Source organism: Capra hircus, chromosome 17 (genome assembly GCF_001704415.2).
Source record: "Capra hircus breed San Clemente chromosome 17, ASM170441v1, whole genome shotgun sequence".
NCBI classification, from domain to species: Eukaryota; Metazoa; Chordata; class Mammalia; order Artiodactyla; family Bovidae; genus Capra; species Capra hircus.
In genome coordinates, this window is record NC_030824.1 from 41,933,021 (window position 1) to 41,958,955 (window position 25,935).

The following is a 25,935-nucleotide window of genomic DNA, read 5'->3' on the forward strand; positions in this document are numbered from 1 at the left end:
AAGAATACTGGAGTGGGTAGCGATCCCATTCTCCAGGGGATCTTTCCCACCCTGGAACTGAACTCAGGTCTCCCTCACTGCAGGCAGATTCTTTACCGTTTGAGCCACAAGGGAAGCTTGTACATCCTTTTATAAAGGTCAAAACAAGCTTTCATTAAAAAAAAAAACTGATAAATAAGAATAGTTACATTTTATTTTTGCTAAAAGGAATATTTTTAAAAGCACATTACTTTTAGGTATGCTTCTTTGTCAAGCAATTTAAAATTTCTGAGATTTTTCTTTAATGTGATTTTCATCACTCATTAAAGAAGTTTGATCTTTAAAAAGCAAAGCTTTGTTCTGTTAAGAAAAGTATAACCAAATATAAAACATATGATATACCTCAATGTAGTTTATATAAGTATACACTTAAATTATAGCATTAACTTGGACAGAAATTAAATGTTTTAATTATAAATATCTTTAAGATTTGAATCCATTTTAAGATAAGTTCTTAATCTGTCTTTTTCAGGCTTGTGTCAAGAGAATTCTAGAAATGTGTACAGTATTTGTTTCACACAATGAGAAGTGGTAACATTCTGAAAAAAAAAAAAGAAAAAGTGCACACTTTAGCAAGTTCATGTGCAATTATCTGTAAAATAAAGCCAATCACTTATGCTTAAAAATTAGAAAATCCCCAAACAATTTTAGACAAAGTTCTGAATTTCCAAGATCACTTCTGATTTTAGAAAACTGACTACAAGTAGCAAAACTGGAAAAAGTTTAACTTGTCTCTCCTTTTAATCTTTAGTAGCAGTCTAATGATTAAAAGTTTTCAAAGGACAGAAGACTACAAAGAAAGCAACAGATATTAATAATCTGTGTAGTGAGTTATCAAAACCTTAAAACAGAGGCTACTCAGTCTTGAAAACAGTTCATTTGTATATAATTTTTTACATAATTCAAAATTATATATAATTCAAAGTAGTTCAAAATCCCAATTTCTGTGTTGAAATATAATTTTCCATCAAACCAGTCAGAAACAACTGAGTGACTAACACTTTTACTTTTCAGTAGTAGTTCTCTATACTTTCTTTGTACAAAAGCAAGCATTTTGTAACTACATTATATACAGCCTCTGAGTCTTATTCATTCAGAATGTCAGAGTGGTACCTGCTCATCTCTGTTTTTCAGAATCTCTACAGATAATTCTGATACACAGCTACGGCCTTAGATTTTACTGAATAACTGCACAATCACTATGTTTACTATTACAAAGAGACTGTAAACAATTATTTCAAATACAGTTTTAGAGTTATATGACTTTGGGTACCACTGACAAAGTATAACATATTAATTCACTTTCTATTATTAACGAGGCTTATGCAATGGGCATACTCAAAAAATGTTTACTAAGTACCTGTGACATCTAGAACACAGGTGTTCTTTAAGGTAATACAAAACACACAAAAATAGGTTAGATACCGTAATCTTTAGGAGGGCCACAAAGCACACTTTAAGCATCACAAAAGACTGAAGTATTATGATTCAGAGTAGGTAGTACATTTGCATTTAGTTTAGGGAATATTAAAGTGGGAGGTATTGAAAGGAAGAATTGGCAGAGGCCGGACAGTGAATCTCACAAGCAGAGATCTCACAAGAGTAAATTTACTCACAAGAGTAAATCTTAAAAGAGCTTCAGGAAGCAACAAATAAGTTCAAGCATAAAGGTAGGCAGGTGTAGGGCTTATTTAGGGAAGAAGGGAAGGAAGACTGAAAAAGGCAATGGGGCCTACAACGTAAATGACCTTAATTGACAAGTTAGGCAATTTATATTAATTTAAGGGCAATGGAGAGCTACTCAAATATAATGGGATCAGAGCTACACTTTAGGAATTTTAATAAAAGGCAGGGAATGTCCTACATGAGTGATGGTAACGATAAGCAAGCAGTTTCACTGGGAGAGATGGCACAGACTTTAGAGAGACAGAATTTAAGGGATTCCATCCATTCACTCTTTGAACAAATATTTATTGAATGTTTATAATATGCCTTGCACTATGAATATAATCTGGACATGTTGAGTTTCACATGTTCATGGCTCATTCAGCTTTTTTTTTTTTACTTTATTTTACTTTACAATACTGTATTAGTTTTGCCATACATTGACATGAATCCACCACGGGTGCACAGGAGTTCCCAATCCTGAACCCCCCTCCCACCTCCCACCCTATATCATCTCTCTGGATCATCCCTGTGCACCAGCCCCAAGCATCCTGTATCCTGCATCGAACATGGACTGGCGATTTGTTTCTTACATGATAGTATACATGTTTCAGTGCCATTCTCCCAAATCATCCCACCCTCTCCCTCTCCCTCAGAGTCCAAAAGTCCATTCTATACATCTGTGTCTCTTTTGCTGTCTCACATACAGGGTCATCATTACCATCTTTCTAAATTCCATATATATGTGTTAGTACACTGTATCAGCTTCTGTTTATTTTTAGCTATTTCAGGAGTCCTATGCTTATTTTTATTGAGCACCAACCCAAACTACTCCCCGATAGCTCAGTTGGTAAAGAACCCACCTGCAATGCAGGAGACCTGGGCTTGATCCCTGGGCTGGGAAGATCCCCTGGAGAAGTGAAAGGCTACCCACTCCAGTATTCTGGCCTGGAGAATCACTGTATGGTCCATGAGTCACAAAGTCGGACATGACTGAGCGACTTTCACTCTCACCCAAACTACACCAAGGACTGTTGTCAGCACTGCTGATACAGTGGCAAACTAGGAAGAAAAAGCCTCTGACCTCATAAAGTTTATATTGCTTTAGGGAGACAGACAACAAATATGTAAACAAATAAATGAGATAATTTCAGAATGTGATAATGCAATGAAGCAAATTATATATAACAATGGGAGAGAGACTTGCATCATCAGTGACAACCTGTCTATAAAGAAGGAATATTTGAACTAACCAAGACAACGGGGCTGATTTAAGAAAATCTAAGGTGAAAGTTGGAGAAGGAAATGGCAACCCACTCCAGCATTCTTGCCTGGAAAATCCTATGGACAGAGGAGCCCGGTGGGCTACAGTCCATGGGGTTGCAAGGAATCAGACATGACGGAGCACACATGCACGCACACAAGGTGAAGAAATTACAGGCAGCAAGAATTAATAATAAATGCAAAGAGTATGAGAAAGGTACTTAATAAGGAACAATTAGCTGGGATGCATCAGAGAGAGAAAAGTGTAAGATGAACATAGAGAGGAAGGCAGAGACAACAGAGAATATAAGTGCTTCTGGGCAAGGAAAGAATTTTGGAATCTGTTCCAACTGCAATGAAATCCACTGAGTGTTGTAAGCAAGTGAGTGATGTGATTTGCTTTATGCTCTGAGGAGATTTTTTGGGCTGGTGTGTGAAGAATAAATAAAGTGGGGTAAGAGAGAAAACAGGGAAAACAGGAGGCAAAGACAAGGAAGAGAGAGTGATGGCTTGGGGTAGCAATGACAGTGTTGATGACTGGATTTATGATCATCTGGATCAGTGCAAACACGACTTGACTGTGAGGGTAAACCAAAAGAGCAGAACCAAGCAAGATTCACTGGTCTGAAGACAGTATCAGTTACTAAGATGGGGAAGATTTCCCTCCTCCCATCAATCAATCACAGCAATTCCATGTTTATCAATATATTAGGGTTTTGTGTTTAAGACTTTTTAACTAAAAATAGTTTAAAAACCACTGCCCTAGTATTCAAGTATAGAACTCACAAAGTGATCAAGACCAGAGTACACATGTGGGAAACACTGTCATTGAGATCAAGTTTAAGTTGGGTAGGGTAAAGGTGATCATCCAAGGAGGGGATGGGGCAGGGAAACTGTGTAACATGGCCAGAAATTTAAGAAATTTCTACTTTTAGCAGGTAGGATGGAAATGGGAAAAGCAAAAAAGGGAAACAGTGACAAAAGTCAGAGAAGAAATCAGGACACAAACAAAAAAGACCTAATAGAAAAAATTTTCAAGGACATAAAAGAAGGAGAAAGAAGGATTTTGTTTTAAGGAGAAAATGGTACCAGTCAACTTGAGGAGGAGAATAGAGATAGGGGACCAAATCCAAATTGAAAGAAATTCTGAGGAACAACTACAGCAAATGCAGGTTTTCCCTCCAAGCAATTTCAAAGAATGGGAAGCAGACAATACAGTTATCTGAGGAATCATCAGGGGAGGTATAGGTATGTATACACACCTGAGGTCTTAGAAGAAACTATGAGACTAAGATTTGTAAAAAGAGTGAATATAACTGATGGAACAACATACAAGAAGAAACAAGTTCAGGGTTGTACAGCTGGCAAGACATGGGGATATAACAATAGAAAGGAGGGGAAAAGAAAGGAACACTTTATCTAGTTCCTAGAAACTAACAGTAACAACAAAGGTAAGGCTAATTTCCAGAGCAAGGGAGAGAACTTTTTTCTATTGCAGAGATTAAGAAATTAAAAGACTGGAATTCACTATTATATATAAAATAAATAATAAGAACCTAGTGTATAGCACAGGGAACTCTACTCAGTACTCTAATATGGGAAAAGAATCTCTAAAAAAGAGAGGATATATGTATATGTATAACTGAAGTTACTTCGCTCTATACCTGAAACTAACACAACATTGCAAATCAACTATACTTCAATAGACATTTTTTAAAAAACTAAAAAACTAAAGTTCATTCAGTTAAGCAATGTGGCCAAACCAAGAGAAAATTTAAAATAAGAATACTAATCTAAAGCTGTCTGACTTCAAAGTCTATGCTCTTTATACTTCACATCACACAGAAGTGTACTTTTGGGTCAGGTACACAAATGTGGAGTGTCTGCAAAATAAAATTATCAATAAAGAAATACATTTTGAAATAAAACTAGTATAAGAGGCAAAAGTTCCAAACATGAAGTTATGAATTTCTTTCTGCTGTTGACTAGTGTGTTCTAGAAGTAAAGTCTCATATTCTTCTTTATGCCCGAAAGTTTAAATGATAATGATACAAACATTTTTGAATAAGGGGTGACTAAGTAACCCCATAAATAACATTAAAGTGAAACAGGGTGAAGAGATAGGAAACTGACAGCAAAACCCTATTTCTTAGAACATGTTTTCTACTCTCAGAACAACTAGCTGCCAACACATAAGAAACTGTCTGGCAATTCTTATGACTAAGCACATCTGCTCAGGGCCGTTTCTCACATAGGACAGTTTCCAAGACTCTCTATGAATCAAAACCAGTGATCGATGAATTCCAGATTTCCATAGCATCTTTATAATAAAAGACACAATATTATTCAAATTGGAAAAATCTGTTATCTCAGCTACAATAAAACTACTACCTGGCAGACGTACATACACAGTAGTCCTCCCTTATCTGCAGGAGATATGTTCCAAGACTCCCGTGGATGCCTACAACTGTGGATCCTACTGAAATCGACGTATACCATGTTTTTCTCTATATAACACATAAATCAAAGCTTAGATTGGGCACAATAAGAAATTAATGGCAAAAATTAATAAAAACAATTTTAACAATAACAGAAGTTATGTGAATGTGGTCTTTCTCTTATTGTACAAATTTAATGCCTTTTTCATCTTAACTAAACACTTACCATGAACCGTGGCTGTAACTTTTGCAGTTGGTGCAACAGCAAAATCAGCATGAATTTCTTTTTCCTTCTTCACAATTTCAGGCAGATTTGTTTTTTACCATTGGTTTTAGCAACCTCAGCAGAAGCTGTTTTTTCTTTATTAAACAGAGAATTTTCCCCTTTTCATTGAAGGAAGCACTTTAAGGCTTCTCCTTGGCATATCTGAATTGCCAACATCACTATCCTTGCGCTTTGGGGCATTATTAAGTTAAGTAACAGTTATTTAAACACAGGCACTGCAGTAATCCACTAAGTGACAGGATACAGTGGACAAAATTATGATTCACAACTGGGCAGCACAAAACACGACAGCACGAGATTTCATCATCCAGGACTACCAAGCGGACACATACGACTGCATGGCTGAGGAATATAAGAGGTAATTCTCTAAGGAATGGCAGTCTAAGAAAACAGTTGTGCCCCCAAAGACTGGCGGCAAAATACACAAATAGAAAATCCACATAAATGAGCTTAGCTTTGCTCCTCTGAGGAAATGCAATTTAATTAATTAACTGACTTAATGACTCAAAAAGTTGTTTCTTGTTTTTCTTTTTTTCTTTTGAGCATCTTGCCAGATGTCTAGCACTGTCTTAGATGATGGTATGGTGAAAAGGGCTACATAAAGATCCACACTTTTAAGGAGCTTAAAAACTAGCAAAGTGATTAATATGTAAAGAATTAAGTACATTAAAGTGTTGAATACACTGTGGCAGATAAATGTGCAGCTTATGGCTGAGGCACACAGGAAGGCATATCTGGTTGTACCTGGGGAAGAAACCATAAGATGCAGAAAGTGATTTCTAGAAGATACGACACTTCTGAATCCTGAAAGCTGAGAAGATATTTATCAGGAAAAGGCATTTTAGGCATCAGGAACAATTTGAGCACAGGGAGGGATTTATGAAATAGCACAGCTTGTTTGGGTAACTGGGAATAGTTCAGGAAACTGAGATGAAGAGTGACAAGATATACAGTTAAGTAGCCAGGGGTCAGGTCATAGAAGACTTCATGTCAAGTTAAATAATTTCGATTATATCCCATAGGCATTTTGAAGTCATTGAAGGAGACTGACATGATCAGATTTTATTTCTGAAAGTTTATCATTTTGATGACAGTATGAAAAAGGAAGATGGAGAAGAGGTAAGCCAATATGGAGGTTACTGCAGAAGCTCAGATGAGATGATGGACTGAGCAAAGGCAATAACGTAATGATGCAAAAGTGAAGATCTGAGAGACACTTAGAAGGTCGAGTTGGGACAGAAAAGAATTTAGGGTGCCTCCAAATTTTGTGAAGCAGAAACTGAATGGTGCCATTTATAAATACAAAGAGAAGATTCAAGAGATATTAATAACATGCTAAGTTTATTACCTCTGACTTATCTTGGTAGAGATAACCAAGAGACGTTTGAGCTACAAAAATTTAATAAGCTCTTATCTTTAGAGATTATGGAAGCTACAAAAGTGTACATAAGATGCAATAGGTCAAATTTCAACAATTTAGAGGCTTTCACATCATGCATAAACTTAATAAACACTGTTCCTACATTGAGAGCACACATGTAGTATGTAAATCCTCAATAAATAAAAATAGATTACTAAGTTACAAATTCTTTATACGAAAACAGTTATCTATACCTGCTAATGAGATCATTCCTTAATGGCTAAAGTTTTTTTAAAATAAATACTCTGGTAATGCCTCTCTAATGAAAAGATACTATGAACCCTTACACAAATGCTTTTGAGTCAATCTTTACACTACATACTTTTACAAAGATAATACTGTTGTTTCCAAAAGACACACAAATGAAGTCCTTTCCTTCAAAGACTTCACAAGGCAGATACAAAATCTGGGCACACATGGCCTGAAAAGTAATTATTTTCATGACTCAGCTGGGTATACATTATAAACAAATATATATGACAAAAGAATCATCTAAAGAAAAAAATAGCATAAAATCTCAGTTAAAAGGAACACATGCTCAGTACATCCACAAGAAAAGAACAGTAAAAAATCTGCTGGAATGAATGAGAGAAGTATTCCTGGAGAAGGCAAGCTTAAACCAGATTTAGAAAATTATAAATTTTCTACAAAACAGAATAAAGATCAAATGCACAAAAGAAGGAATGGAAAGTTCTTCATGAGAAACAGCAAAATGACTATTGTATCTAACTGGAGGGTTGGGAAAGACCAGGTGAATGAAGCTTCTTTGAAACTAGGCTGACAAGTTTTGTCTGCTATGATGGGTATCATTAGAAACTCTTGAAAAGAAAAATGATAAAAGATTTAATTATAAGTTCATATGATTCTCATTTTTTTTGTATCATTAACATCAAATAACAAATTGAAACTAGTAAATTTTCAGTATAAGTATACACTTACACAAAGCTAGTGTTTAAAGAGTTTCTAATGTAGTTATTTTTGGCACAGATACACACATACAGGGCATCTCAAAACCTAAATTCTGGTAATATCAATATGCCCATCATTCAGAATCTGTCAAACTTGAAAGCAACATCCTTTTCCCTAAAAGAAGCATCTGCTTATCCTTCTGTTCTTTCAAGCCTGTGGCAGGAAAAGCAAGCATAGTTTTATGTATACAACTCTGAATTGCTTAGTGTTAAGCTATGTAATATTGTCAGTAAATATTATGGCAAAGTTGCTCATGGACAGTTAAACACTTAAGATGTTTTAGGCTTTAGAATACCAAAACTAGCTTTGTTAATCTGTAATCTCAATTTATAATCTTCAGACTCAGATGCCCCAAAACCAAATAACACAGTTGTCAAAAAACAATATATCCACTCATCATTCTTTAACGATCAACTTTCATTCCTGACTTCCTTACTGCTGTGAATACTGTTTGAATCACGTTTAGAAACTCAGTAGAGTAGCAATTACAAAACACAAGTTCTAATTTAGCTCCTCCATGAATTTGTTGTGCAACCCTGGAAGACAATTTCTGAGACTTTGGTTCAGTTTGGTTTCTTCTATAAATTCAGGAAGTTGAGCTAAATGATTATTAAGATACCTTTAGCCATAAAATTTCTTGATTCTTCCAATGTCCTTTAGCCCAGTATCAAAAGCCCAGTCTTTTTTTAAAGACTCTATATAGAGAAAATGGGCAGAACTTGGTGATATTGGGTGAAAGGGCATTAGAAGAATCATGAAATTTTATGGCTAGAGGTATCTTAATAATCATTTAGCTCAACTTCCTAAATTTATAGAAGAAATCAAACTGAACCATAGTCTCAGAAACTGTCTTGCATTATCATCATATTGGGCTTCCCAATATGGTGGCTCAGATGGTAAAGAATCTGCCTGCAATACAGGAAACCCGGGTTCAATCCCAGAGTGGGGAAGATCCCTTGGAGAAAGGAATGGCTACCCACTCCAGTATTCTTGCCTGGAGAATTCCATGGACAGTGGAGTCTGGCAGGCTACAGTCCATGGGGTTGCAAAGACTGAGACACGACTGAGCAACTAACACAACAACAATCATATTATAGTAGGTCTTTATGAACCAATTTTCTTATTCATTTTCCTTCCAAAATTTCCACACCCTGATTTATCCTACTGATATCATAAACCTCATATTTTATTCTTTTCTTCCACTCTTTTCTGAACCTTGAATGCAGAGTTGAGTTAATCACACTATTCTTTCTGTGACTCCATGATCTGCCCATGACTATTAGCTGTGAAAAATCTGCTCTTATTTATTTTTATTTTCCTGTTCATTCCCAACCTCTCTCATTCCCCTTCATTTTGTAGGTTCACATTAAAATATGACACATCTCTGGATATATACATACACAGGTAAAATATATATTATTATATACATGTATGTATTTTTGTGCCATAGATCCATTATTTTTACTTTCTCAACATAACCTTGTTTTCTAGCTCTACCGTATGATTCTGTTACTACATCTTTACATGTAAATACATGTTTTTAAATGATGAACAGTATTCCACAGGACGCAATTACCATATTTTATTATCCTTCTCCCTATACTATTTCTGGACATGTTTTTATTTTATTCTTTAATAGTACATGCATGAAAAAAAAATAGTGCATGCATGCACACATGCACAATATATGTGTGTGTGTGTATATTACAAATGTGTATATATATTACACACATGCTTTAAAATTATTTTACATATATGAATATGTCATATATAACTAAAACATACATGTCCATAATCTATGCATTGTTGCTTAAAACATTTGAAATGTTTATGGATTACATCATACTGTAATCGTCTTTTACCTTGTTATATTCCACAGTATTAACTTGCATTTTCCTGACTGCTATATTTTTGAAAAGTTTGTTCATATCCTTTGCCCAATCGTGTATGGATTTTTATTTATTTTTATTGATGCTTAGGCAATGTATGCTCAACACTAATGCATTGTCAGCTGCAAGCTTTGCAAATGTCTTCATTTGACGTATATTAATTTTTATAATGCAAGTTTTACATTTTAACATACTCAAATCAATTTTTACCTTTTTGGCTTGCGTTTAAATTTTGATTAAGAAGTACTTCCCCAGCAAAATTTATTTAAGGGAGATTTTTTTGTTTTGCTTTGTTCTTCTCTAGCACTTATTGCCTCTTAACATACTAAGATGTCATGTTTATTGTCTGCCTGCTCCTGCTAGATGTAAGTTCCAAAAAGACAGAGGTCTTTAGCTGTATTGTACATTGATGTATCCCATGTGTAGAGTCTGGCACATAGCTGATGCTTGCTAAATATTTATTGAAATAATGAATTCAATGTTTTAGAGAGGTGTGTTAAATCAAGCTGTTAATCACATAAATCACATCTTTTATATGAGTTAAATCTTTATTAAACTTATATTTAACAGATAAAGATTGTATCAGTGTTAAAATCTTTACTAGCATTATGGATTTGCTCTACGCCTTGTGTTTCTATCAGTTTATGCTTTAGTATCTACATTTTTTATGATAAAACAATTTTAAAAACGTTTTAAAAAATGTATATAACAAAAGAGTCAATCAAATTGGCCTTTCTTCTAAACATCCTAAATTAGATAAGATTCATTTTAATTTCTTTAGTAGTATTAAAGTTTTATTTAATCACTATAAATAATAATATCTAACACTAACTATATGTATTTACTGTTCTAAAACTGCTCTAAGTGTAATGTCTGATGAATAGGTAGCCTATAAAAAGGCTACTAAATATTCTATTAAATAGAAAGTGAATTTAAGAATTTAACTAGTGAATATAGCACATCCCTAGCAGTACACTATACAATGTTATGGTTGATAATATTGATATGATATTCGTATTATCTATAAGTAAAAAAAAAAAAGGCTATTAGTGTGTATACCACTTCCCTTTTTTTACTAAAATATTTAAATACACAAACCTAAGTTATACATTTAAGAAGTTAATAATGCTGCTGCTGCTGCTGCTGCTAAGTCGCTTCAGTCGTGTCCGACTCTGTGCGACCCCATAGACGGCAGCCCATCAGGCTCCTCGATCCTGGGATTCTCCAGGCCAAGAATACTGGAATGGGTTGCCATTTCCTTCTCCAATGCATGAAAATGAAAAGTGAAAGTGAAGTCACTCAGTCGTGCCCAACTCTTAGCGACCCCTTGGACTGCAGCCCACCAGGCTCCTCCGTCCATGGGATTTTCCAGGCAAGAGTACTGGAGTGAGGTGCCATTGCTTTCTCCAAAGAAGTTAATAATAGTTACCTCTAAATAATAGAATTATGAGATTTTTATTTTCCACTTGAGTTGCATAATGACTTTGTCTGGTCTTTGTCTAAGCTTCTAAGATGGGGCATATAAACCCTTAACTTCCCAAGTAAAGGCAAGGTCTTTAGCATAAACTCAGGGGTAGTCTCAAGTAATGAACTGATTCATGGAAGGCACCTAGAGAGTTTCAGGATGGGAGGAGGTCTACTAGAAGGACCAACCATGTAACTACAGAGTTGGAGCTTTGAGCCATGTGACATAGGCCTGACCTCCTGACCCTCAGGGAAGGAAGGAGATCTGGAGATTAAGTTCAATCAAGTGATCAATGATTCATTCAATTAGTCATAACACTTAAAATTCAGAAACTGATTCACATAGGATTTTGCTCTTTGATGCAGTCATCATAAATTTCACTTAATTGTCATGTACACTTGTCTACATTTACTATAAAGCATGCTCAGCCACTCAGTTCTGTCCAGCTCTTTATGACCCTTTGCACTGTAGCCCACCAGGCTCCTGTGTCCACATGATTCTCCAGGAAAGAATGCTGGAGTGGGTTGCCATGCCCTCCTCCAGGGCATCTTCCTGAGCCAGGGATTGAACTGTGTCTCCTGGATTGCAGGCAGATTCTTCACCTGCTGAGCCATCAGAAAGGCCCAATATAGAACATATGCACATAATAAAACCTCAGTAAAAACTTAGGACACTGAGGCTTAGGTGAGACTCCTGGTTGGTAAACACACTGATGTCCCAGGAGGGCGAAACACACTGATTCTATTGGGAGAGGACACGAAGCTCTGCTTTTGGGATCTTTCTAGATCTCACCCAAAAGTCTCTTCTTTTGGCTGGTTCTGTTTTATGTCCCTTGTAATAAAATTTTAATCACCAGTATGGTGCTTTCCTGAGTTCTCTGAGGCATTTTTGAGAACTATCAACCCTGGGGGTTTAGGGGGAACACCAACATATTTGCATTCAATTGATCAGAGAGGTGTGAGTGGCCTGGGGACCCCTGAACTTGTGGCTGGTGTCTGAGTTGAGCGCAGTCACACTGGGGACTGTGCTCTTAACCTATGGAGTCAGTATTAAGTTCCTGTCAGAATTTTATTGCAATTTGATGTCTTCATACTATCCAAAGTGTTTTTATAATGGACTTACATTACTTTTATAATTTAAAAAACTTTCATTTTTAAAAAAAAAGATGATCTTGCAATTAAATAAATCATTACTATTTTAAATTGCAAAATCATTAACACTGAAAGAAATAAGAAATAAAAGCCCACAAGTAAAACTGTCTAGGGAGAAAGAAGGTAAATTTACTAAAATTTTAAAAGTTCATGAAGTTAATAAAACAAAAACATAAAGAGTGGTATATAAAACTTTGTAAAGTAGGTCTTTAAAAAACCCGATTAACGTATCTCCAGGGCAAAATACATGATGGTAGGAAAAACAATTGGAGAAGGAAATGGCAACCCACTCCAGTATTCTTGCCTGGAGAATCCCAGGGATGGAGGAGCCTAGTGGGTTGCCGTCTATGGGGTTGCAGAGTCGGACACGACTGAAGTGACTTAGCAGCAGCAGCAGCAGCAGGAAAAACAAACTAAATAGCAAGACTCATTTAACAAACAGTAACAATGTATTTTTTGTAGAATATAAATATATAATTTAAAGATATTTCTATATGACAGCATCATAGTACAGAACCTTATATGACTATACTTCTGAATTTTAAGTATTATGACTAGGGGGAGTGAAAAGTGAAAAAATGTTTATTTTGGTCATTTAGAGTTTATCCTCTGAAGTCTATTAATGCAATGACTATTAAACCACTGGGTCATAATATATGTATGGTATTAAGCTGAGTGGTCTTTAAAAACCCCTTACTAGCTGCCTTCTCCTCCCTTCCCCGGTCTCACTTCCCTACTTTTCTACTGCTGTTCACTGGTCTTACCTCGAAATAATGTACATGCTTTGAAACTCTTAGGGTCTGCTTAGAAGGGAATTCAAAGAAAAATATGTGTAGAAACAAATTTTTAAGAGGACTGATTTTTTTCTATAAGCACTGGATTTGCCAGCATGGGACATCCTTTCACATATATGTATTATCGTTGCCTCCTGACTAACATTCTTGATTTCAGTCTCTTCAGACTCAAAAGACCATGCACATGAGAAGTAACTGACAGAAGTTTAAAAGGGAGGGGAAAAAAAAAGCATTCATGGAAAGAACTATGACATCATCACTTCCACTGAAGAAAAGTAATTATTGCAACAAAAATTATTTTTGACAATACCTAAGTTGTTTTCGGAGTTGCTCGATTTCCGCACTTTGTTCAGTTACTGTTTTCAGAAAATGTTGGTTAGTCTGCCACAAGAAAAAAAAAAGAAAGAAACATTTAGTATTAGAACATTTAAAACTCTATGCCAGACTAACTGCAGGGTATGTAAGTGAAAAAAATGAACTCATGATAATGATTAGATTTTTTAATGATAAAATATAGCCCTAGCCCTCTTTCCTTGCCTTCCCTATTTCAGCAGATACCTGCTTTATTTCACACTACCTGTATTTACATTTCTGCATCTCCTGATTTTTTTCAGCCTTCTAAGCCTCCTTTGCTCACCTAAAGAGCAAAGTCTTTCTGTGTAGTCTTTTTCTATGTAGACGACTACAGATGGTGTAGAATTCATGTCCCCAGCCTGTTCCATAAGAGCCCAAAAACAATGAATGAAGGAAATTGGTAGGTAAAAATCCCAAAACTCTGAGCCTGTTTATAAACTGGCTTCCAGAGTTCATTGTAGGATTAAGTTTCAGTTACCCACAGGGTTAATTTGCTTGACTGATAAAAATCCTTTATTGGCTGCCTTGTTCTCCCTTCCTAGCCTATTTCTCCACTCCCCTACTGGTTTTTCCTGGTATTACTGCCCAAATAAATTATATACTTTGGGACGCTTTCCTCAAGGTCTGCTAATGCTAAAGGAAGATATGAAACAGCTTTCCAAGTGTACAAAAACTCTTTTTCTAAGGGAATTATCTTCCATAAGTGCTGGTTTTACCATGACGGTACAAATTCCTTATCATTGCCATTAGCTATATGCCTTAAAGGCAACGTCATATAAATTATTACCTTCTAACCGATAGTCTTATTTTCAGTCTCTTCCCATTTTAACAGATCATTCACACCTCTCTCCAAGTAAAGTCCCTGAAGCAGTTTTCATTGAGCTTTTTCTATACTCTACCCAATTTCATGGACTTCCTATTTTAAATACACTTTTGTAATATCCCTCTACTTGGGATGTCCTCATTCTGCCAGCATTCAGCACTCCATACCCCATGTGGTTCACTCACTCTTAAGACAAAACTGTTTCCTTTTTGCATTTTGATAAAACTTTATATCTACTTTCATAATGCACACTGCAGCACATTTAAGTACTGTATTTAAAGTTTAATATTCCTTGTTACAACATGAGCCTATTTTTGAAAACCAGTTCCACTCAGAACTGCCAGCATCTTGCACATGATTCAGTACTTTCTAAGTACTTGTACCTTTGAGGAATGAATGAACCCCTAATTAAGACATGAAAGAGAGCCTGAGGACTACATCTTTACCTTGGGAAGTGGACAACTCCAGAACAGAATTCAGTATTTAATTCACAGGCTACAATTTAAGAGACCATCAAGGCATACAGAGAAAGGATAGAATAATGAGAGGTAGGTGAATTAAAAAGTTAAAACAGAAAAGTGGATGTGACATAGGGCATAATCTATGCAAGACATATGATTATATAGCTGAAAGGCTGACTTGAAAATGAAATGATTTTGTTCTATGTTATTTCAAAAGATAAAATCACACATCAGTGGGAGGAAATCTGGTAAAAAGATTTTAGCTTTCTAATAATTAGCATTCAAAGGAACAGGCTCTTTGAGGGAAATGGCAAGATCTCTTACAAGGAAAGGGTATTAAAAGCAGTCACTAGAGAGGATCATCTAAACTGAAAAGCATTTAATAGAAGGGTGCCTGTATCATTTGAGGGACTAGATGATCTTAAATATCAATTCAAATTCTCCTGTGAAGCTATCTCAATGACTCAGCCCAAAATGATTCATGTTTCTGAATTCCTTTATAATGTTTGTAATGTACCATTAATGCTTTATTATAACTTATATAGTCGCTGAACTGGCATAACTAGTGCTTGTGTTTTTTTTACTATATGTGAGCACCTTAAAGGTAGATTATGTAATTAGCCGAAGTATACATTAGAATTGTGAATTTTAAGAAGCTAGTTAGGGAACAATCACATATAACCTGCTAGCAAGCCTATTAAGAGCTCAACAATTACATCTGAACATGGCTTTATGATGTTACATATTTGTGATCACAAAGAAAATTACGTACTATATCAATAATACAGAATTTGGAGATTCATAAAGGACCCTGGAAGTCTCCCTTTCAATCACCAATTATTTCCAATGTCATTCCTATTCTACCAGTTAGACAGGGGCTCTGTGAACAGATGCACATTTCTCTTCAACTAGAGAACCCATGACAGTGGAAGGAACTTAGTATGCAACTGACAAACATTTCTGGGTTAGAGATGAATAAATATCAAGAAAAATATGCTTTCAGTAAAGACAATCTGTAGGAAACATAAACTCTTATTATATCTATAGTAATAATAAATAAACATATTTTTAGGTATCATTTAGTTCAGGGCATTTTACATTCTGCCTATTACTAAAGTACACTGCTTGCGAAAGATTTTATTCATTGTTATATACTCATCAACTTTCTGTACATATATAGGAATCTATTCGTTTAAGAGTTTATTCATATAATCAGAAAAAATTTTAATGGAAATTATTTGATTTTGACTCAAATTTGCTTCTATGACCATGCTCTGAATGCTCTTGAGATTTACAAAATCTTTACAATCACTTAACATTCAGATTTAGTAGAGTCTTATTTATATATACCTTAATGTATGATGTATTAAGACAAACTCTTAAAAAATTTCTCTTAGCATTTTTCTTTATTTTAACCACAGGATAGTCTTTTCTTTGCTCTTTATAACATAAATGCTTCATCCAACTTTCATTTCTGTATCTCTTTTATTATATCCATAGTTTATTATTCTTAGTTTTGGTCTGTTGTTATGAACACCTTACAATTTTTTTTTCTTTTTTTGGGTGGGGGCGGGGGGGCTTCCCTGGTGGCTCAGATGGTAAAGAATCTGCCTGCAATGTGGGAGACCTGTGTTTGATCCCTGGTTTGGAAAGATCCCCAGGAGAAGGGAATGGTTACCCACTCCAGTATTCTGACCTGGAAAATTCCATGGGGTTGCAAAGTCAGACGTGACTGAGTGACTTTCACTCACTCACTAGAAATTTTTAAAGTATGTCCTGTAAATATTTACATAGCTTTCTATGACTTTCATCAGAATAATTGAGGGTTGAATATAATAAAATATGGGCACTGTGGTATAAAATTCCAAAGGATTATGTAATAGCACACTTTTAGGAAATACTGAAAGAAAGAATAAGCAATTGTGATGTTAGGTTAAATTATTCAATGTCATGTAGAAACAAGACTTCTTAATTAAGAAAATCAGTCATCATTTTATTTTGGAGCACTTTAATACTATTTTAAAACTCTAAGAAGCACATTATTAAAAATAAGTGATTAGAAGTTTCCAATATTAACATAAACGGAGAAATTTAGTATTTTTTACTTGGTTAAAGGAGAAATTTTTAAAAGTAGAATAAAATTGATTGGATAAACTTACTTTTAATGGCACAACTCCACTCTTAAAGACATTTTCATTAGGAACTAACAAGGATTAGCAAGGTAACTAAGCAAAACGAAGAAAGGAAACAGGAATTGTCTGAGATGTCATAATCCTATTACTCAACAATCAGGTAAAATAAAATTCCAAGAAGGAAAACAAAACAAAACAAAAACAACAATAAAAGAGAAAAGTGTGTGTGTAGGGGTTAAAGAGCAGAACTGGGAAGGCTAATTCTACTTCTTTTGGGAAAAATTAAAGGGAAATTAAGGTGTAGCAATTCAGGTGATGGGTGGTCAATCAACTAACAAGTGGTTCTCAGTGGCCTACTAGTTTTAAGCATTTGGGCTACTCATTTGTCTAGCAGTTCCACCATTTTTAGTTGATACCTTACCATATTTTAGAAGAAACGCTAAGAATAAAGAATGAACCCTACTCATGAGGCACTCACAGTCTAGATTATGCTCAGGAGATCGTACCAAGAACCCTAAGAGCAATTTCAGATTAGAATATATTTCAGATAGATGTTAGTTTTAGATCTCTAGAACCTACTGTAAACTCCCATGTCACGCTACTGAATCCAAAAGAAAAGACAGATAAAAAGAAAAGAGTACTGCCTACCTATGTTAATTTCAAGTTTTTTATCTTGTTGATTTACCTTAGCAAAAATACAACTACTTACAGTGACAATTTCTAATTTTTGTAAAAAGTGCACTAAATGGATGTTTTCACTTACCATTTCTACATTCTCATTAGTAACATGAAGATGCTTGGTCAGCTGCTGAAAACTTGTCAGCTGATCCTATAGCAGGAAGAAAGGGTACATAAATAACATTGTGTTTAAAACCCATATTTAAAATCAGACTAAAATCAAGTCTAAAATCATTATGGCTAAATCTAGATGACATCACTTGCATTTCTTTCAACAAGTACTGTGAGATCAATAGTCAAAGAAATAAAAAGAAACAAATGTTTAATGCCTACAAAATTAAATAAGTTGACAATGTGGAAACTAACGTGGCTAATTATTTTATGTGAAATCATTATTTCAAGTCTCTTATCCTCATCCATCAGAGGGCAGACAGAATTAAAACCACAATCACAGAAAACTAACCAAACTGATCACATGGATCACAATCTTGTCTAACTTAATGAAACTATGAGTCAGGCCATGTCAGGCCACCCAAGATGGATGGATCACGGTGGAAAGTTCTGACAAAAAGTGGTCCACTGGAGAAGGGAATGGCATACCACTTCAGCATTCTTGCCTTGAGAAACCCATGAACAGTATGAAAAGGCAGAAAGATATGACACTGAAAGATGAACTCTTTCATGAACCAATGAAAGATGAACCAATAGGCTGCTGAAGAAGACCAGAGAAATAGCTCCAGAGGGAATGAAGAGGCGGAGCCAAAGCAGAAACAACGCCCAGTTGTGGATGCGTCTAGTGGTGAAAGTAACGTCTGATGCTATAAAAAGCAACATTCCATAGGAACCTGGAATGTTAGGTCCATGAATCAAGGTAAATTGGAAGTGGTCAAATAGGAGATGGCAGAGTGAACACTGACATTTTAGGAAACAGTGAACTAAAATGGACTGGAATGGGCGAATTTAATTCAGATGATCATTGTATCTACTACTGTGGGCAAGAATCCCTTAGAAGAAAAAGAGTAGCCTTCATAGTCAAAAGAAGAGCCCGAAATGAAGTACCTGGGTGCAATCTCAAAACAGAATGATCTCTATTCGTTTCCAAGGCAAACCATTCAATATCACAGTAATCCAAGTCTATGCCTCAATCACTAATGCCAAAGAAGCTGAAGTTGAATGGTTCTATGAAGAACTACAAGACCTTCTAGAACTAACACCAAAAAAAGATGTTCTTTTCATCACAGGGGACTGGAATGCAAAAGTAGGAAGTCATGGGATACCAGGAGTAACAAGTAAGTTTGGCTGTGGAGTAAAAAATGAAGCAGGGCAAAAGCTAACAGAGTTTTTCCAAGAAAATACACTGGTCATAGCAAACACCCTCTTCCAACAACAAAAGAGATAACTCTACAAATGGACATCACCACGTGGACAATACTGAAATCAGACTGATTAAATTCGTTGTGGTCGAAGATGGAGAAGTTAGCAAAAACAAGACCTGGGGCTGACTGTAGCTCAGATCATGAACTCCTTATTACAAAATTCAGACTAAATTGAAGAAAGTAGGGAAAACCACAAGGCCATTCAGGTACGATCTAAATCAAATCCTTTATGATTATACAGTGGAAATGACAAATAGACTCAAAGGATTAAATATGATAGAGTGCCTGAAGAAATATGGATGGAGGTTTGTGGCATTCATTGTGCAGGAGGTAGTAAAAATAACTACCTCTACGAAAAAGAAATGCAAAAGGCAAAATGACTGTCTAAAGAGGCCTTACAAATAACTGAGAAAAGAAGAAAAGCAAAAAGGCAAAGGAGAAAAGGAAAGACATATTCACTTGAATCTAGAGTTCTAAAAACAGAAAGGAGAAAGAATTCCTAAGAGAACAGTGGAAATAGAGGAACAGAACAGAATGGGAAAGCCTAGAGATCTCTTCAAGAAAATTAGAGATACCAAGGAAACATTTCATACAAAAATGGCACAATAAAGGACAGAAATGGGACGGACCTAACAGAAGTAGAGGATATTAAGAGGTGGCAAGAATACACAGAAGAACGTTACAAAAGAGATCTTCAGTTCAGTTCAGCTGCTCAGTCGTGTCCGACTCTTTGTGACCCCATGAATCACAGCATGCCAGGCCTCCCTGTCCATCACCAACTCCTGGAGTTCACTCAGACTCATGTCCATCGAGTCCGTAATGCCATCCAGCCATCTCATCCTCTGTCGTCCCCTTCTCCTCCTGCCCCCAATCCCTCCCAGCATCAGAGTCTTTTCCAATGAGTCAACTCTTCACATGAGGTGGCCAAAGTACTGGAGCTTCAGCTTTAGCATCACTCCTTCCAAAGAAATCCCAAGGTTGATCTCCTTCAGAATGGACTGGTTGGATCTCCTTGCAGTCCAAGGGACTCTCAAGAGTATTCTCCAATACCACACTTCAAAAGCATCAATTCTTCGGCGCTCAGCTTTCTTCACAACCAAATCTAACATCCATACATGACCACAGGAAAAACCATAGCCTTGACTAGACGGACCTTAGTCGGCAAAGTAATGTCTCTGCTTTTGAATATACTATCTAGGTTGGTCATAACTTTTCTTCCAAAGAGTAAGCGTCTTTTAATTTCATGGGTGCAGTCACCATCTCCAGTAATTTTGGAGCCCCCCAAAATAAAGTCTGACACTGTTTCCGCTGTTTCCCCATCTATTTCATCTATTTCCCATGAAGTGATGGGACCAGATGCCATGATCTTTGTTTTCTGAATGTTGAGCTTTAAGCCAACTTGTTCACTCTCCTCTTTCACTTTCATCAAGATGCTCTTTAGTTCCTCTTCACTTTCTGCCATAAGGGTGGTGTCATCTGAATATGAGGTTATTGATATTTCTCCCGGCAATCTTGATTCCAGCTTGTGTTTCTTCCAGTCCAGCGTTTCTCATGATGTACTCTGCATAGAAGTTAAATAAGCAGGGTGACAATATATAGCCCTGACATACTCCTTTTCCTATTTGAAACCAGTCTGTTGTTCCATGTCCAGTTCTAACCGTTGCTTCCTGACCTGGATACAGATTTTTCAAGAGGCAGGTCAGGCAGTATTGTATTCCCATCTCTTTCAGAATTTCTCACAGTTTATTGTGATCCACACAGTCCAAGGCTTTGGCATAGTCAATAAAGCAGAAATAGGTGTTTTTCTGGAACTCTCTTGCTTTTTCCATGATCCAGCGGATGTTGGCAATTTGATCTCTGGTTCCTCTGCCTGTTCTAAAACCAGCTTGAACATCAGGGAGTTTCACGGTTCACGTATTGCTGAAGCCTGGCTTGGAGACTTTTGAGCATTACTTTACTAGCATGTGAGATGAGTGCAATTGTGCCGTAGTTTGAGCATTCTTTGGCATTGCCTTTCTTTGGGCTTGGATGAAAACTGACCTTTTCCAGTCCTGTGGCCACTGCTGAGTTTTAATGAACCAGATAACCACGATGCTGTGATCAGTCACCCAGAGCCAGACATCTCTGGGTGCAAAGTCAAGTGGGCATTAGGAAGCATCACTATAAAGAAACTTCGTGGAAGTAACGGAATAGCAGCTGAGCTACTGCAAATCCTAAAAGATGATGCTGTCAAAGTGCTACATTCAATATGCCAGCATATTTGGAAAACTCAGCAGTGGCCAAAGGACTGGAAAAGGCCAGTTTTCCGTCCAAACCCAAAGAACAGCAATGCCAAAGAAAGTTCAAACTACCACACAATTGCACTCATTTCACATGCTAGCAATGTAATGTTCAAAATTCCCCAAGCCAGGCTTCAGCATTATGTGAACTGAGACCTTCCAGATGTTCAAGCTAGATTTAGAAAAGGCAGAGGAACCAGAGATCAAATTGGCAATATCCACTGGATCACAGAAAAATCAAGAGAATTCCAGAAAAACTCAACTTCTGCTTCATTGACTACACTAAATACTTTGACTGTATGGATCACAACAAACTGTGGAACATTCTTTAAAGAGATGGAAATACCAGACTACCTTACCTGCCTCCTGCAAAACTAGTATGCAGGTCAAGAAACAGAACAGGACATGGAACAACAGACTGGGTCAAAATTGGGAAAGGAGTACTCTGCTTATTTAACGTATATGCAGAGTACATCATGTGAAATGTCAGGCTGGATGAGTCACAAGCTGGAATCAAGATTGCTGGGAGAAATATCAATAACCTCAGATATGCAGATAACACTACTCTTATGGTACAAAGTGAAGAGCAACTGAAGAGCCTCTTGAAGAAGGTGAAAGAGGAGAGTGAAAAAGCTGTCTGACAACTCAGCATTCAAAAATGAAGATCATGGCATCTAGTCCCATCACTTCATGCCAAAGAGATGGGGAAATGATGGAAACAATGACAGGCTTTATTTTTGGGGGCTCCAAAATCACTGCAGATGGTGACTGCAGCCAAGAAATTAAAAGATGCTTTCTCCTTGGAAGAAAAACTACGACAAACCTAGAAAGCATATTAAAAAGCAGAGACATCACTTTGCCAACAACGGTCCGTCTAGTCAAAGCTATGGTTTTTCCAGTAGTCATGTATGGATGTGAGAGTTGGACCACAAAGAAGGCTGAACGCCAAAGAATTGATGCTTCTAAACTGTGGTGCTGGAGAAGACTCTTGAGAGTCCCTGGGACTGCAAGGAGATCAAACCAGTCAATCTTAAAGGAAATCAGTTCTAAATATTCATTAGAAGGACTGATGCTGAAGCTGAAGCTCCAATACTTTGGCAACCTGATGCAAAGAGCTGACTCATTAGAAAAGACCCTGATGATGGGAAAGACTGAAGGTAGGAGGAGAAGTGGACGACAGAGGTTGAGATGGCTGGATGGCATCACCGACTCAATGGACAGCTTGATTTTGAGCAAGCATGGGGAAGTGGTGAAGGACAGGGAAGCCTGTTGTGCTGCTGTCCATGGGGTAATGACTGAGCAGCGGACATGACTAAGTGACTGAACAACATCAAATTATTTCTAGAAATCAATCCATCAGGAGACAGTATGATATAAACACCTTGTCCAATATTGAAAAACCACATTCAAACCTGTTTAAAACAAACCATGGCACAGTTATTATTGTACCTTTTCCTCTTCTTATGAGTCTCATGGTTTGACTGCCCTACAAGTTTTAAACCTTTTGATTCTCTATGACCAAATTAAATATCATATGTGCAGGTGACATAAAGTTGGGAGGAGGTGTTAATATGTCAGATGACAGATTTAAAGCTTGATAGCTAGAGCTTCAAATAAAGACAAAGTATTATCTGTAAGGTCTATGCAAAAAGCAACAGTAACAACTAACCCCCCCCCCCCGCCCCAAAACCCTAACTTCAAAGCTGTACCATAAAAATGATCTTATTCAGGTGGAAAACAAAACCTAATGGCTTAGTTTACTGACCTAAATGAAGAAACAGCCTTCAAAAAGATACTTATATTAGAAATGATTTCTAGATCTCAGAGGTAAAAGTATTACAGCTCAGACTACATGTGTGTTATTTTCAAACCAAGGCATGTTGGGAAACATCATTTTGTAAACTGAAAAGCAACATAAGCATTATTATGATTTCTTTAGGTAAAAATACCTATTTGTAATGATAATAAAACAAATAGTCATAAACTGGAATTTGAAAACTCTGTAAGAGTTGAAGAGAGACACAGTGATAGCTGTCTTCTCAAAAATCCACAGGAAAGGAATCAGACTTGGAATTACTCCATAGTTTTAAATATTTGTTGTTGTTTAGATGCTAAGTCGTGAAAAAAAAAAAAAAGATGCTAAGTCGTGTCTGACTCCTTTGTGACCCCATGGATTGTAGCCCACCAAGCTACTCTGTCCATGGGATTTCCCAGGCAAGAATACTTGAGTGGGTTGCCATTTCCTTACCCAGGAGATCTTCCCACCCAGGGATTGAACCCGTGTCTCTTGTGTCTCTTGCAATGGCAGGAGGATTCGTTACCACTGAGCCACCAGGGAACCATACAGACACATTCAAATCCTGAGTTACAACAAAGCACTCAGCAATTACAAATCATTTGCAGATAATAAGACTGTTAGATATTATATTAGGTATTCAGTCAGTACAGTTCAGTCGCTCAGTTGTGTCCGACTCTTTGCAACCCCATGAACCACAGCACGCCAGGCCTCCCTGTCCATCACCAACACCCAGAGTTCACCCAAACTCATGTCCACCAAGTTGGTGATGTCATCCAGCCATCTCATCCCCTGTCGTCCCCTTTTCCTCCTGCCTCCAATCCCTCCTAGCATCAGGGTCTTTTCCAATGAATCAACTCTTCGCATGAGGTGGCCAAAGTACTGGAGATTCAGCTTTAGCATCAGTCTTTCCAATGATCACCCAGGACTGTTCTCCTTTAGAATGGACTAGTTGGATCTCCTTGCAGTCCAAGGGACTCTCAAGAGTCTTCTCCAACACCACACTTCAAAAGCATCAATTCTATGGCGTTCAGCTTTCTTCATAGTCCAACTCTCACATCCATACATGACCACAGGAAAAACCATAGCCTTGACTAGACGGACCTTTGTTGGCAAAGTAATGTCTCTGCTTTTGAATATACTATCTAGGTTGGTCATAACTTTTCTTCCAAAGAGTAAGCATCTTTTAATTTCATGGGTGCAATCACGATCTGCAGTGATTTTGTAGCACCCCAAAATAAAGTCTGACACCGTTTTCACTGTTTCCCCATCTATTTCCCATGAAGTGATTGGGACCAGATGCCATGATCTTCGTTTTCTGAATGTTGAGCTTTAAGCCAACTTGTTCACTCTCCTCTTTCACTTTCATCAAGATGTCTTTAGTTCCTCTTCACTTTCTGCCATAAGGGTGGTGTCATCTGCATATGAGGTTATTGATATTTCTCCCGGCAATCTTGATTCCAGCTTGTGCTTCTTTCAGCCCAGCGTTTCTCATGATTTACCCTGCATATAAGTTAAATAAGCAGGGTGACAATATATAGCCTTGACATACTCTTCCTATTTGGAACCGGTCTATTGTTCCATGTCCTAACTGTTGCTTCCTGACCTGCATACAGATTTCTCAAGAGGCAGGTTAGGTGGTGGTCTGGTATTCCCATCTCTTTCAGAATTTTCCACAGTTTATTGTGATCCACACAGTCAAAGGCTTTGGCATAGTCAATAAAGCAGAAATAGGTGTTTTTCTGGAACTCTCTTGCTTTTTCCATGACCCAGTGGATATTGGCAATTTGATCTCTGGTTCCTCCACCTTTTCTAAAACCAGCTTGAACATCAGGGAGTTCACGGTTCACGTATTGCTGAAGCCTGGCTTGGAGAATTTTGAGCATTACTTTACTAGCATTTGAGATGAGTGCAATCGTGCAGTAGTTTGAGCATTCTTTGGCATTGCCTTTCTTTGGGATTTGAATGAAAATTGATCTTTTCCAGTCCTGTGGCCAGTGCTGAGTTTTCCAAATATGCTGACATATTGAGTGCAGCACTTTCACAGCATCATCTTTCAGGATTTGAAATAGTCAACTGGAATTCCATCACCTCCACTAGCTTTGTTATGTATTATATATTATGTATAACATAAACTGCAGTGTTACATGTACGTATGGGGCTTCCCAGGTGGTGCTAGTGGTAAAGAACTCGTGTGCCAAGGAAAGAGAGGCAAGAGATGTGGGTTCAATCCCTGGGTCTGGAACATCCCCTGAAGGAGGGCATGGCAACCCACTCCCGTATTCTTGCTTGGAGAATCCCATAAACAGAGGAGCCTGGCAGGCTACAGTCCATAGAGTCACAAAGAGTCAAACACAACTGAAGCAACTTGGCATGCACACATGCACACATATGTATGTATAAATTACTATGAATTTCTCTAGGGAAAGTATGGTCCAATACTATGGTGAGAAAAGTCAACCCCTTCCTAACCAAACACATATACCAATAACATAGTCTTGATAAGAAGGAGAATTGCTTTCTTTACTATATGAGAATATGGTCAGAAGAATCTTTATTCCACCAGTTGCTTCGTTATCTGGCTTATTGTTGTTCCTCTTTAAACACATTTTAAAGAACTTTATAATTCAGGACAACAACTAAACAATGAAATACGAG

At 36.9% G+C, this 25,935-nt stretch overlaps 1 protein-coding gene across 1 annotated transcript in view; it reads right to left on the reverse strand.

The window, feature by feature from the left end:
* The window catches only part of SCLT1 (sodium channel and clathrin linker 1), a 252,003-nt gene that overhangs the window by 131,230 nt on the left and 94,838 nt on the right, over positions 1 to 25,935 (reverse strand). Inside the window, 2 exon segments of the mRNA XM_005691258.3 lie at positions 13,690 to 13,760; positions 17,913 to 17,978. Coding sequence (XP_005691315.1) covers positions 13,690 to 13,760; positions 17,913 to 17,978 — 137 coding nt within the window.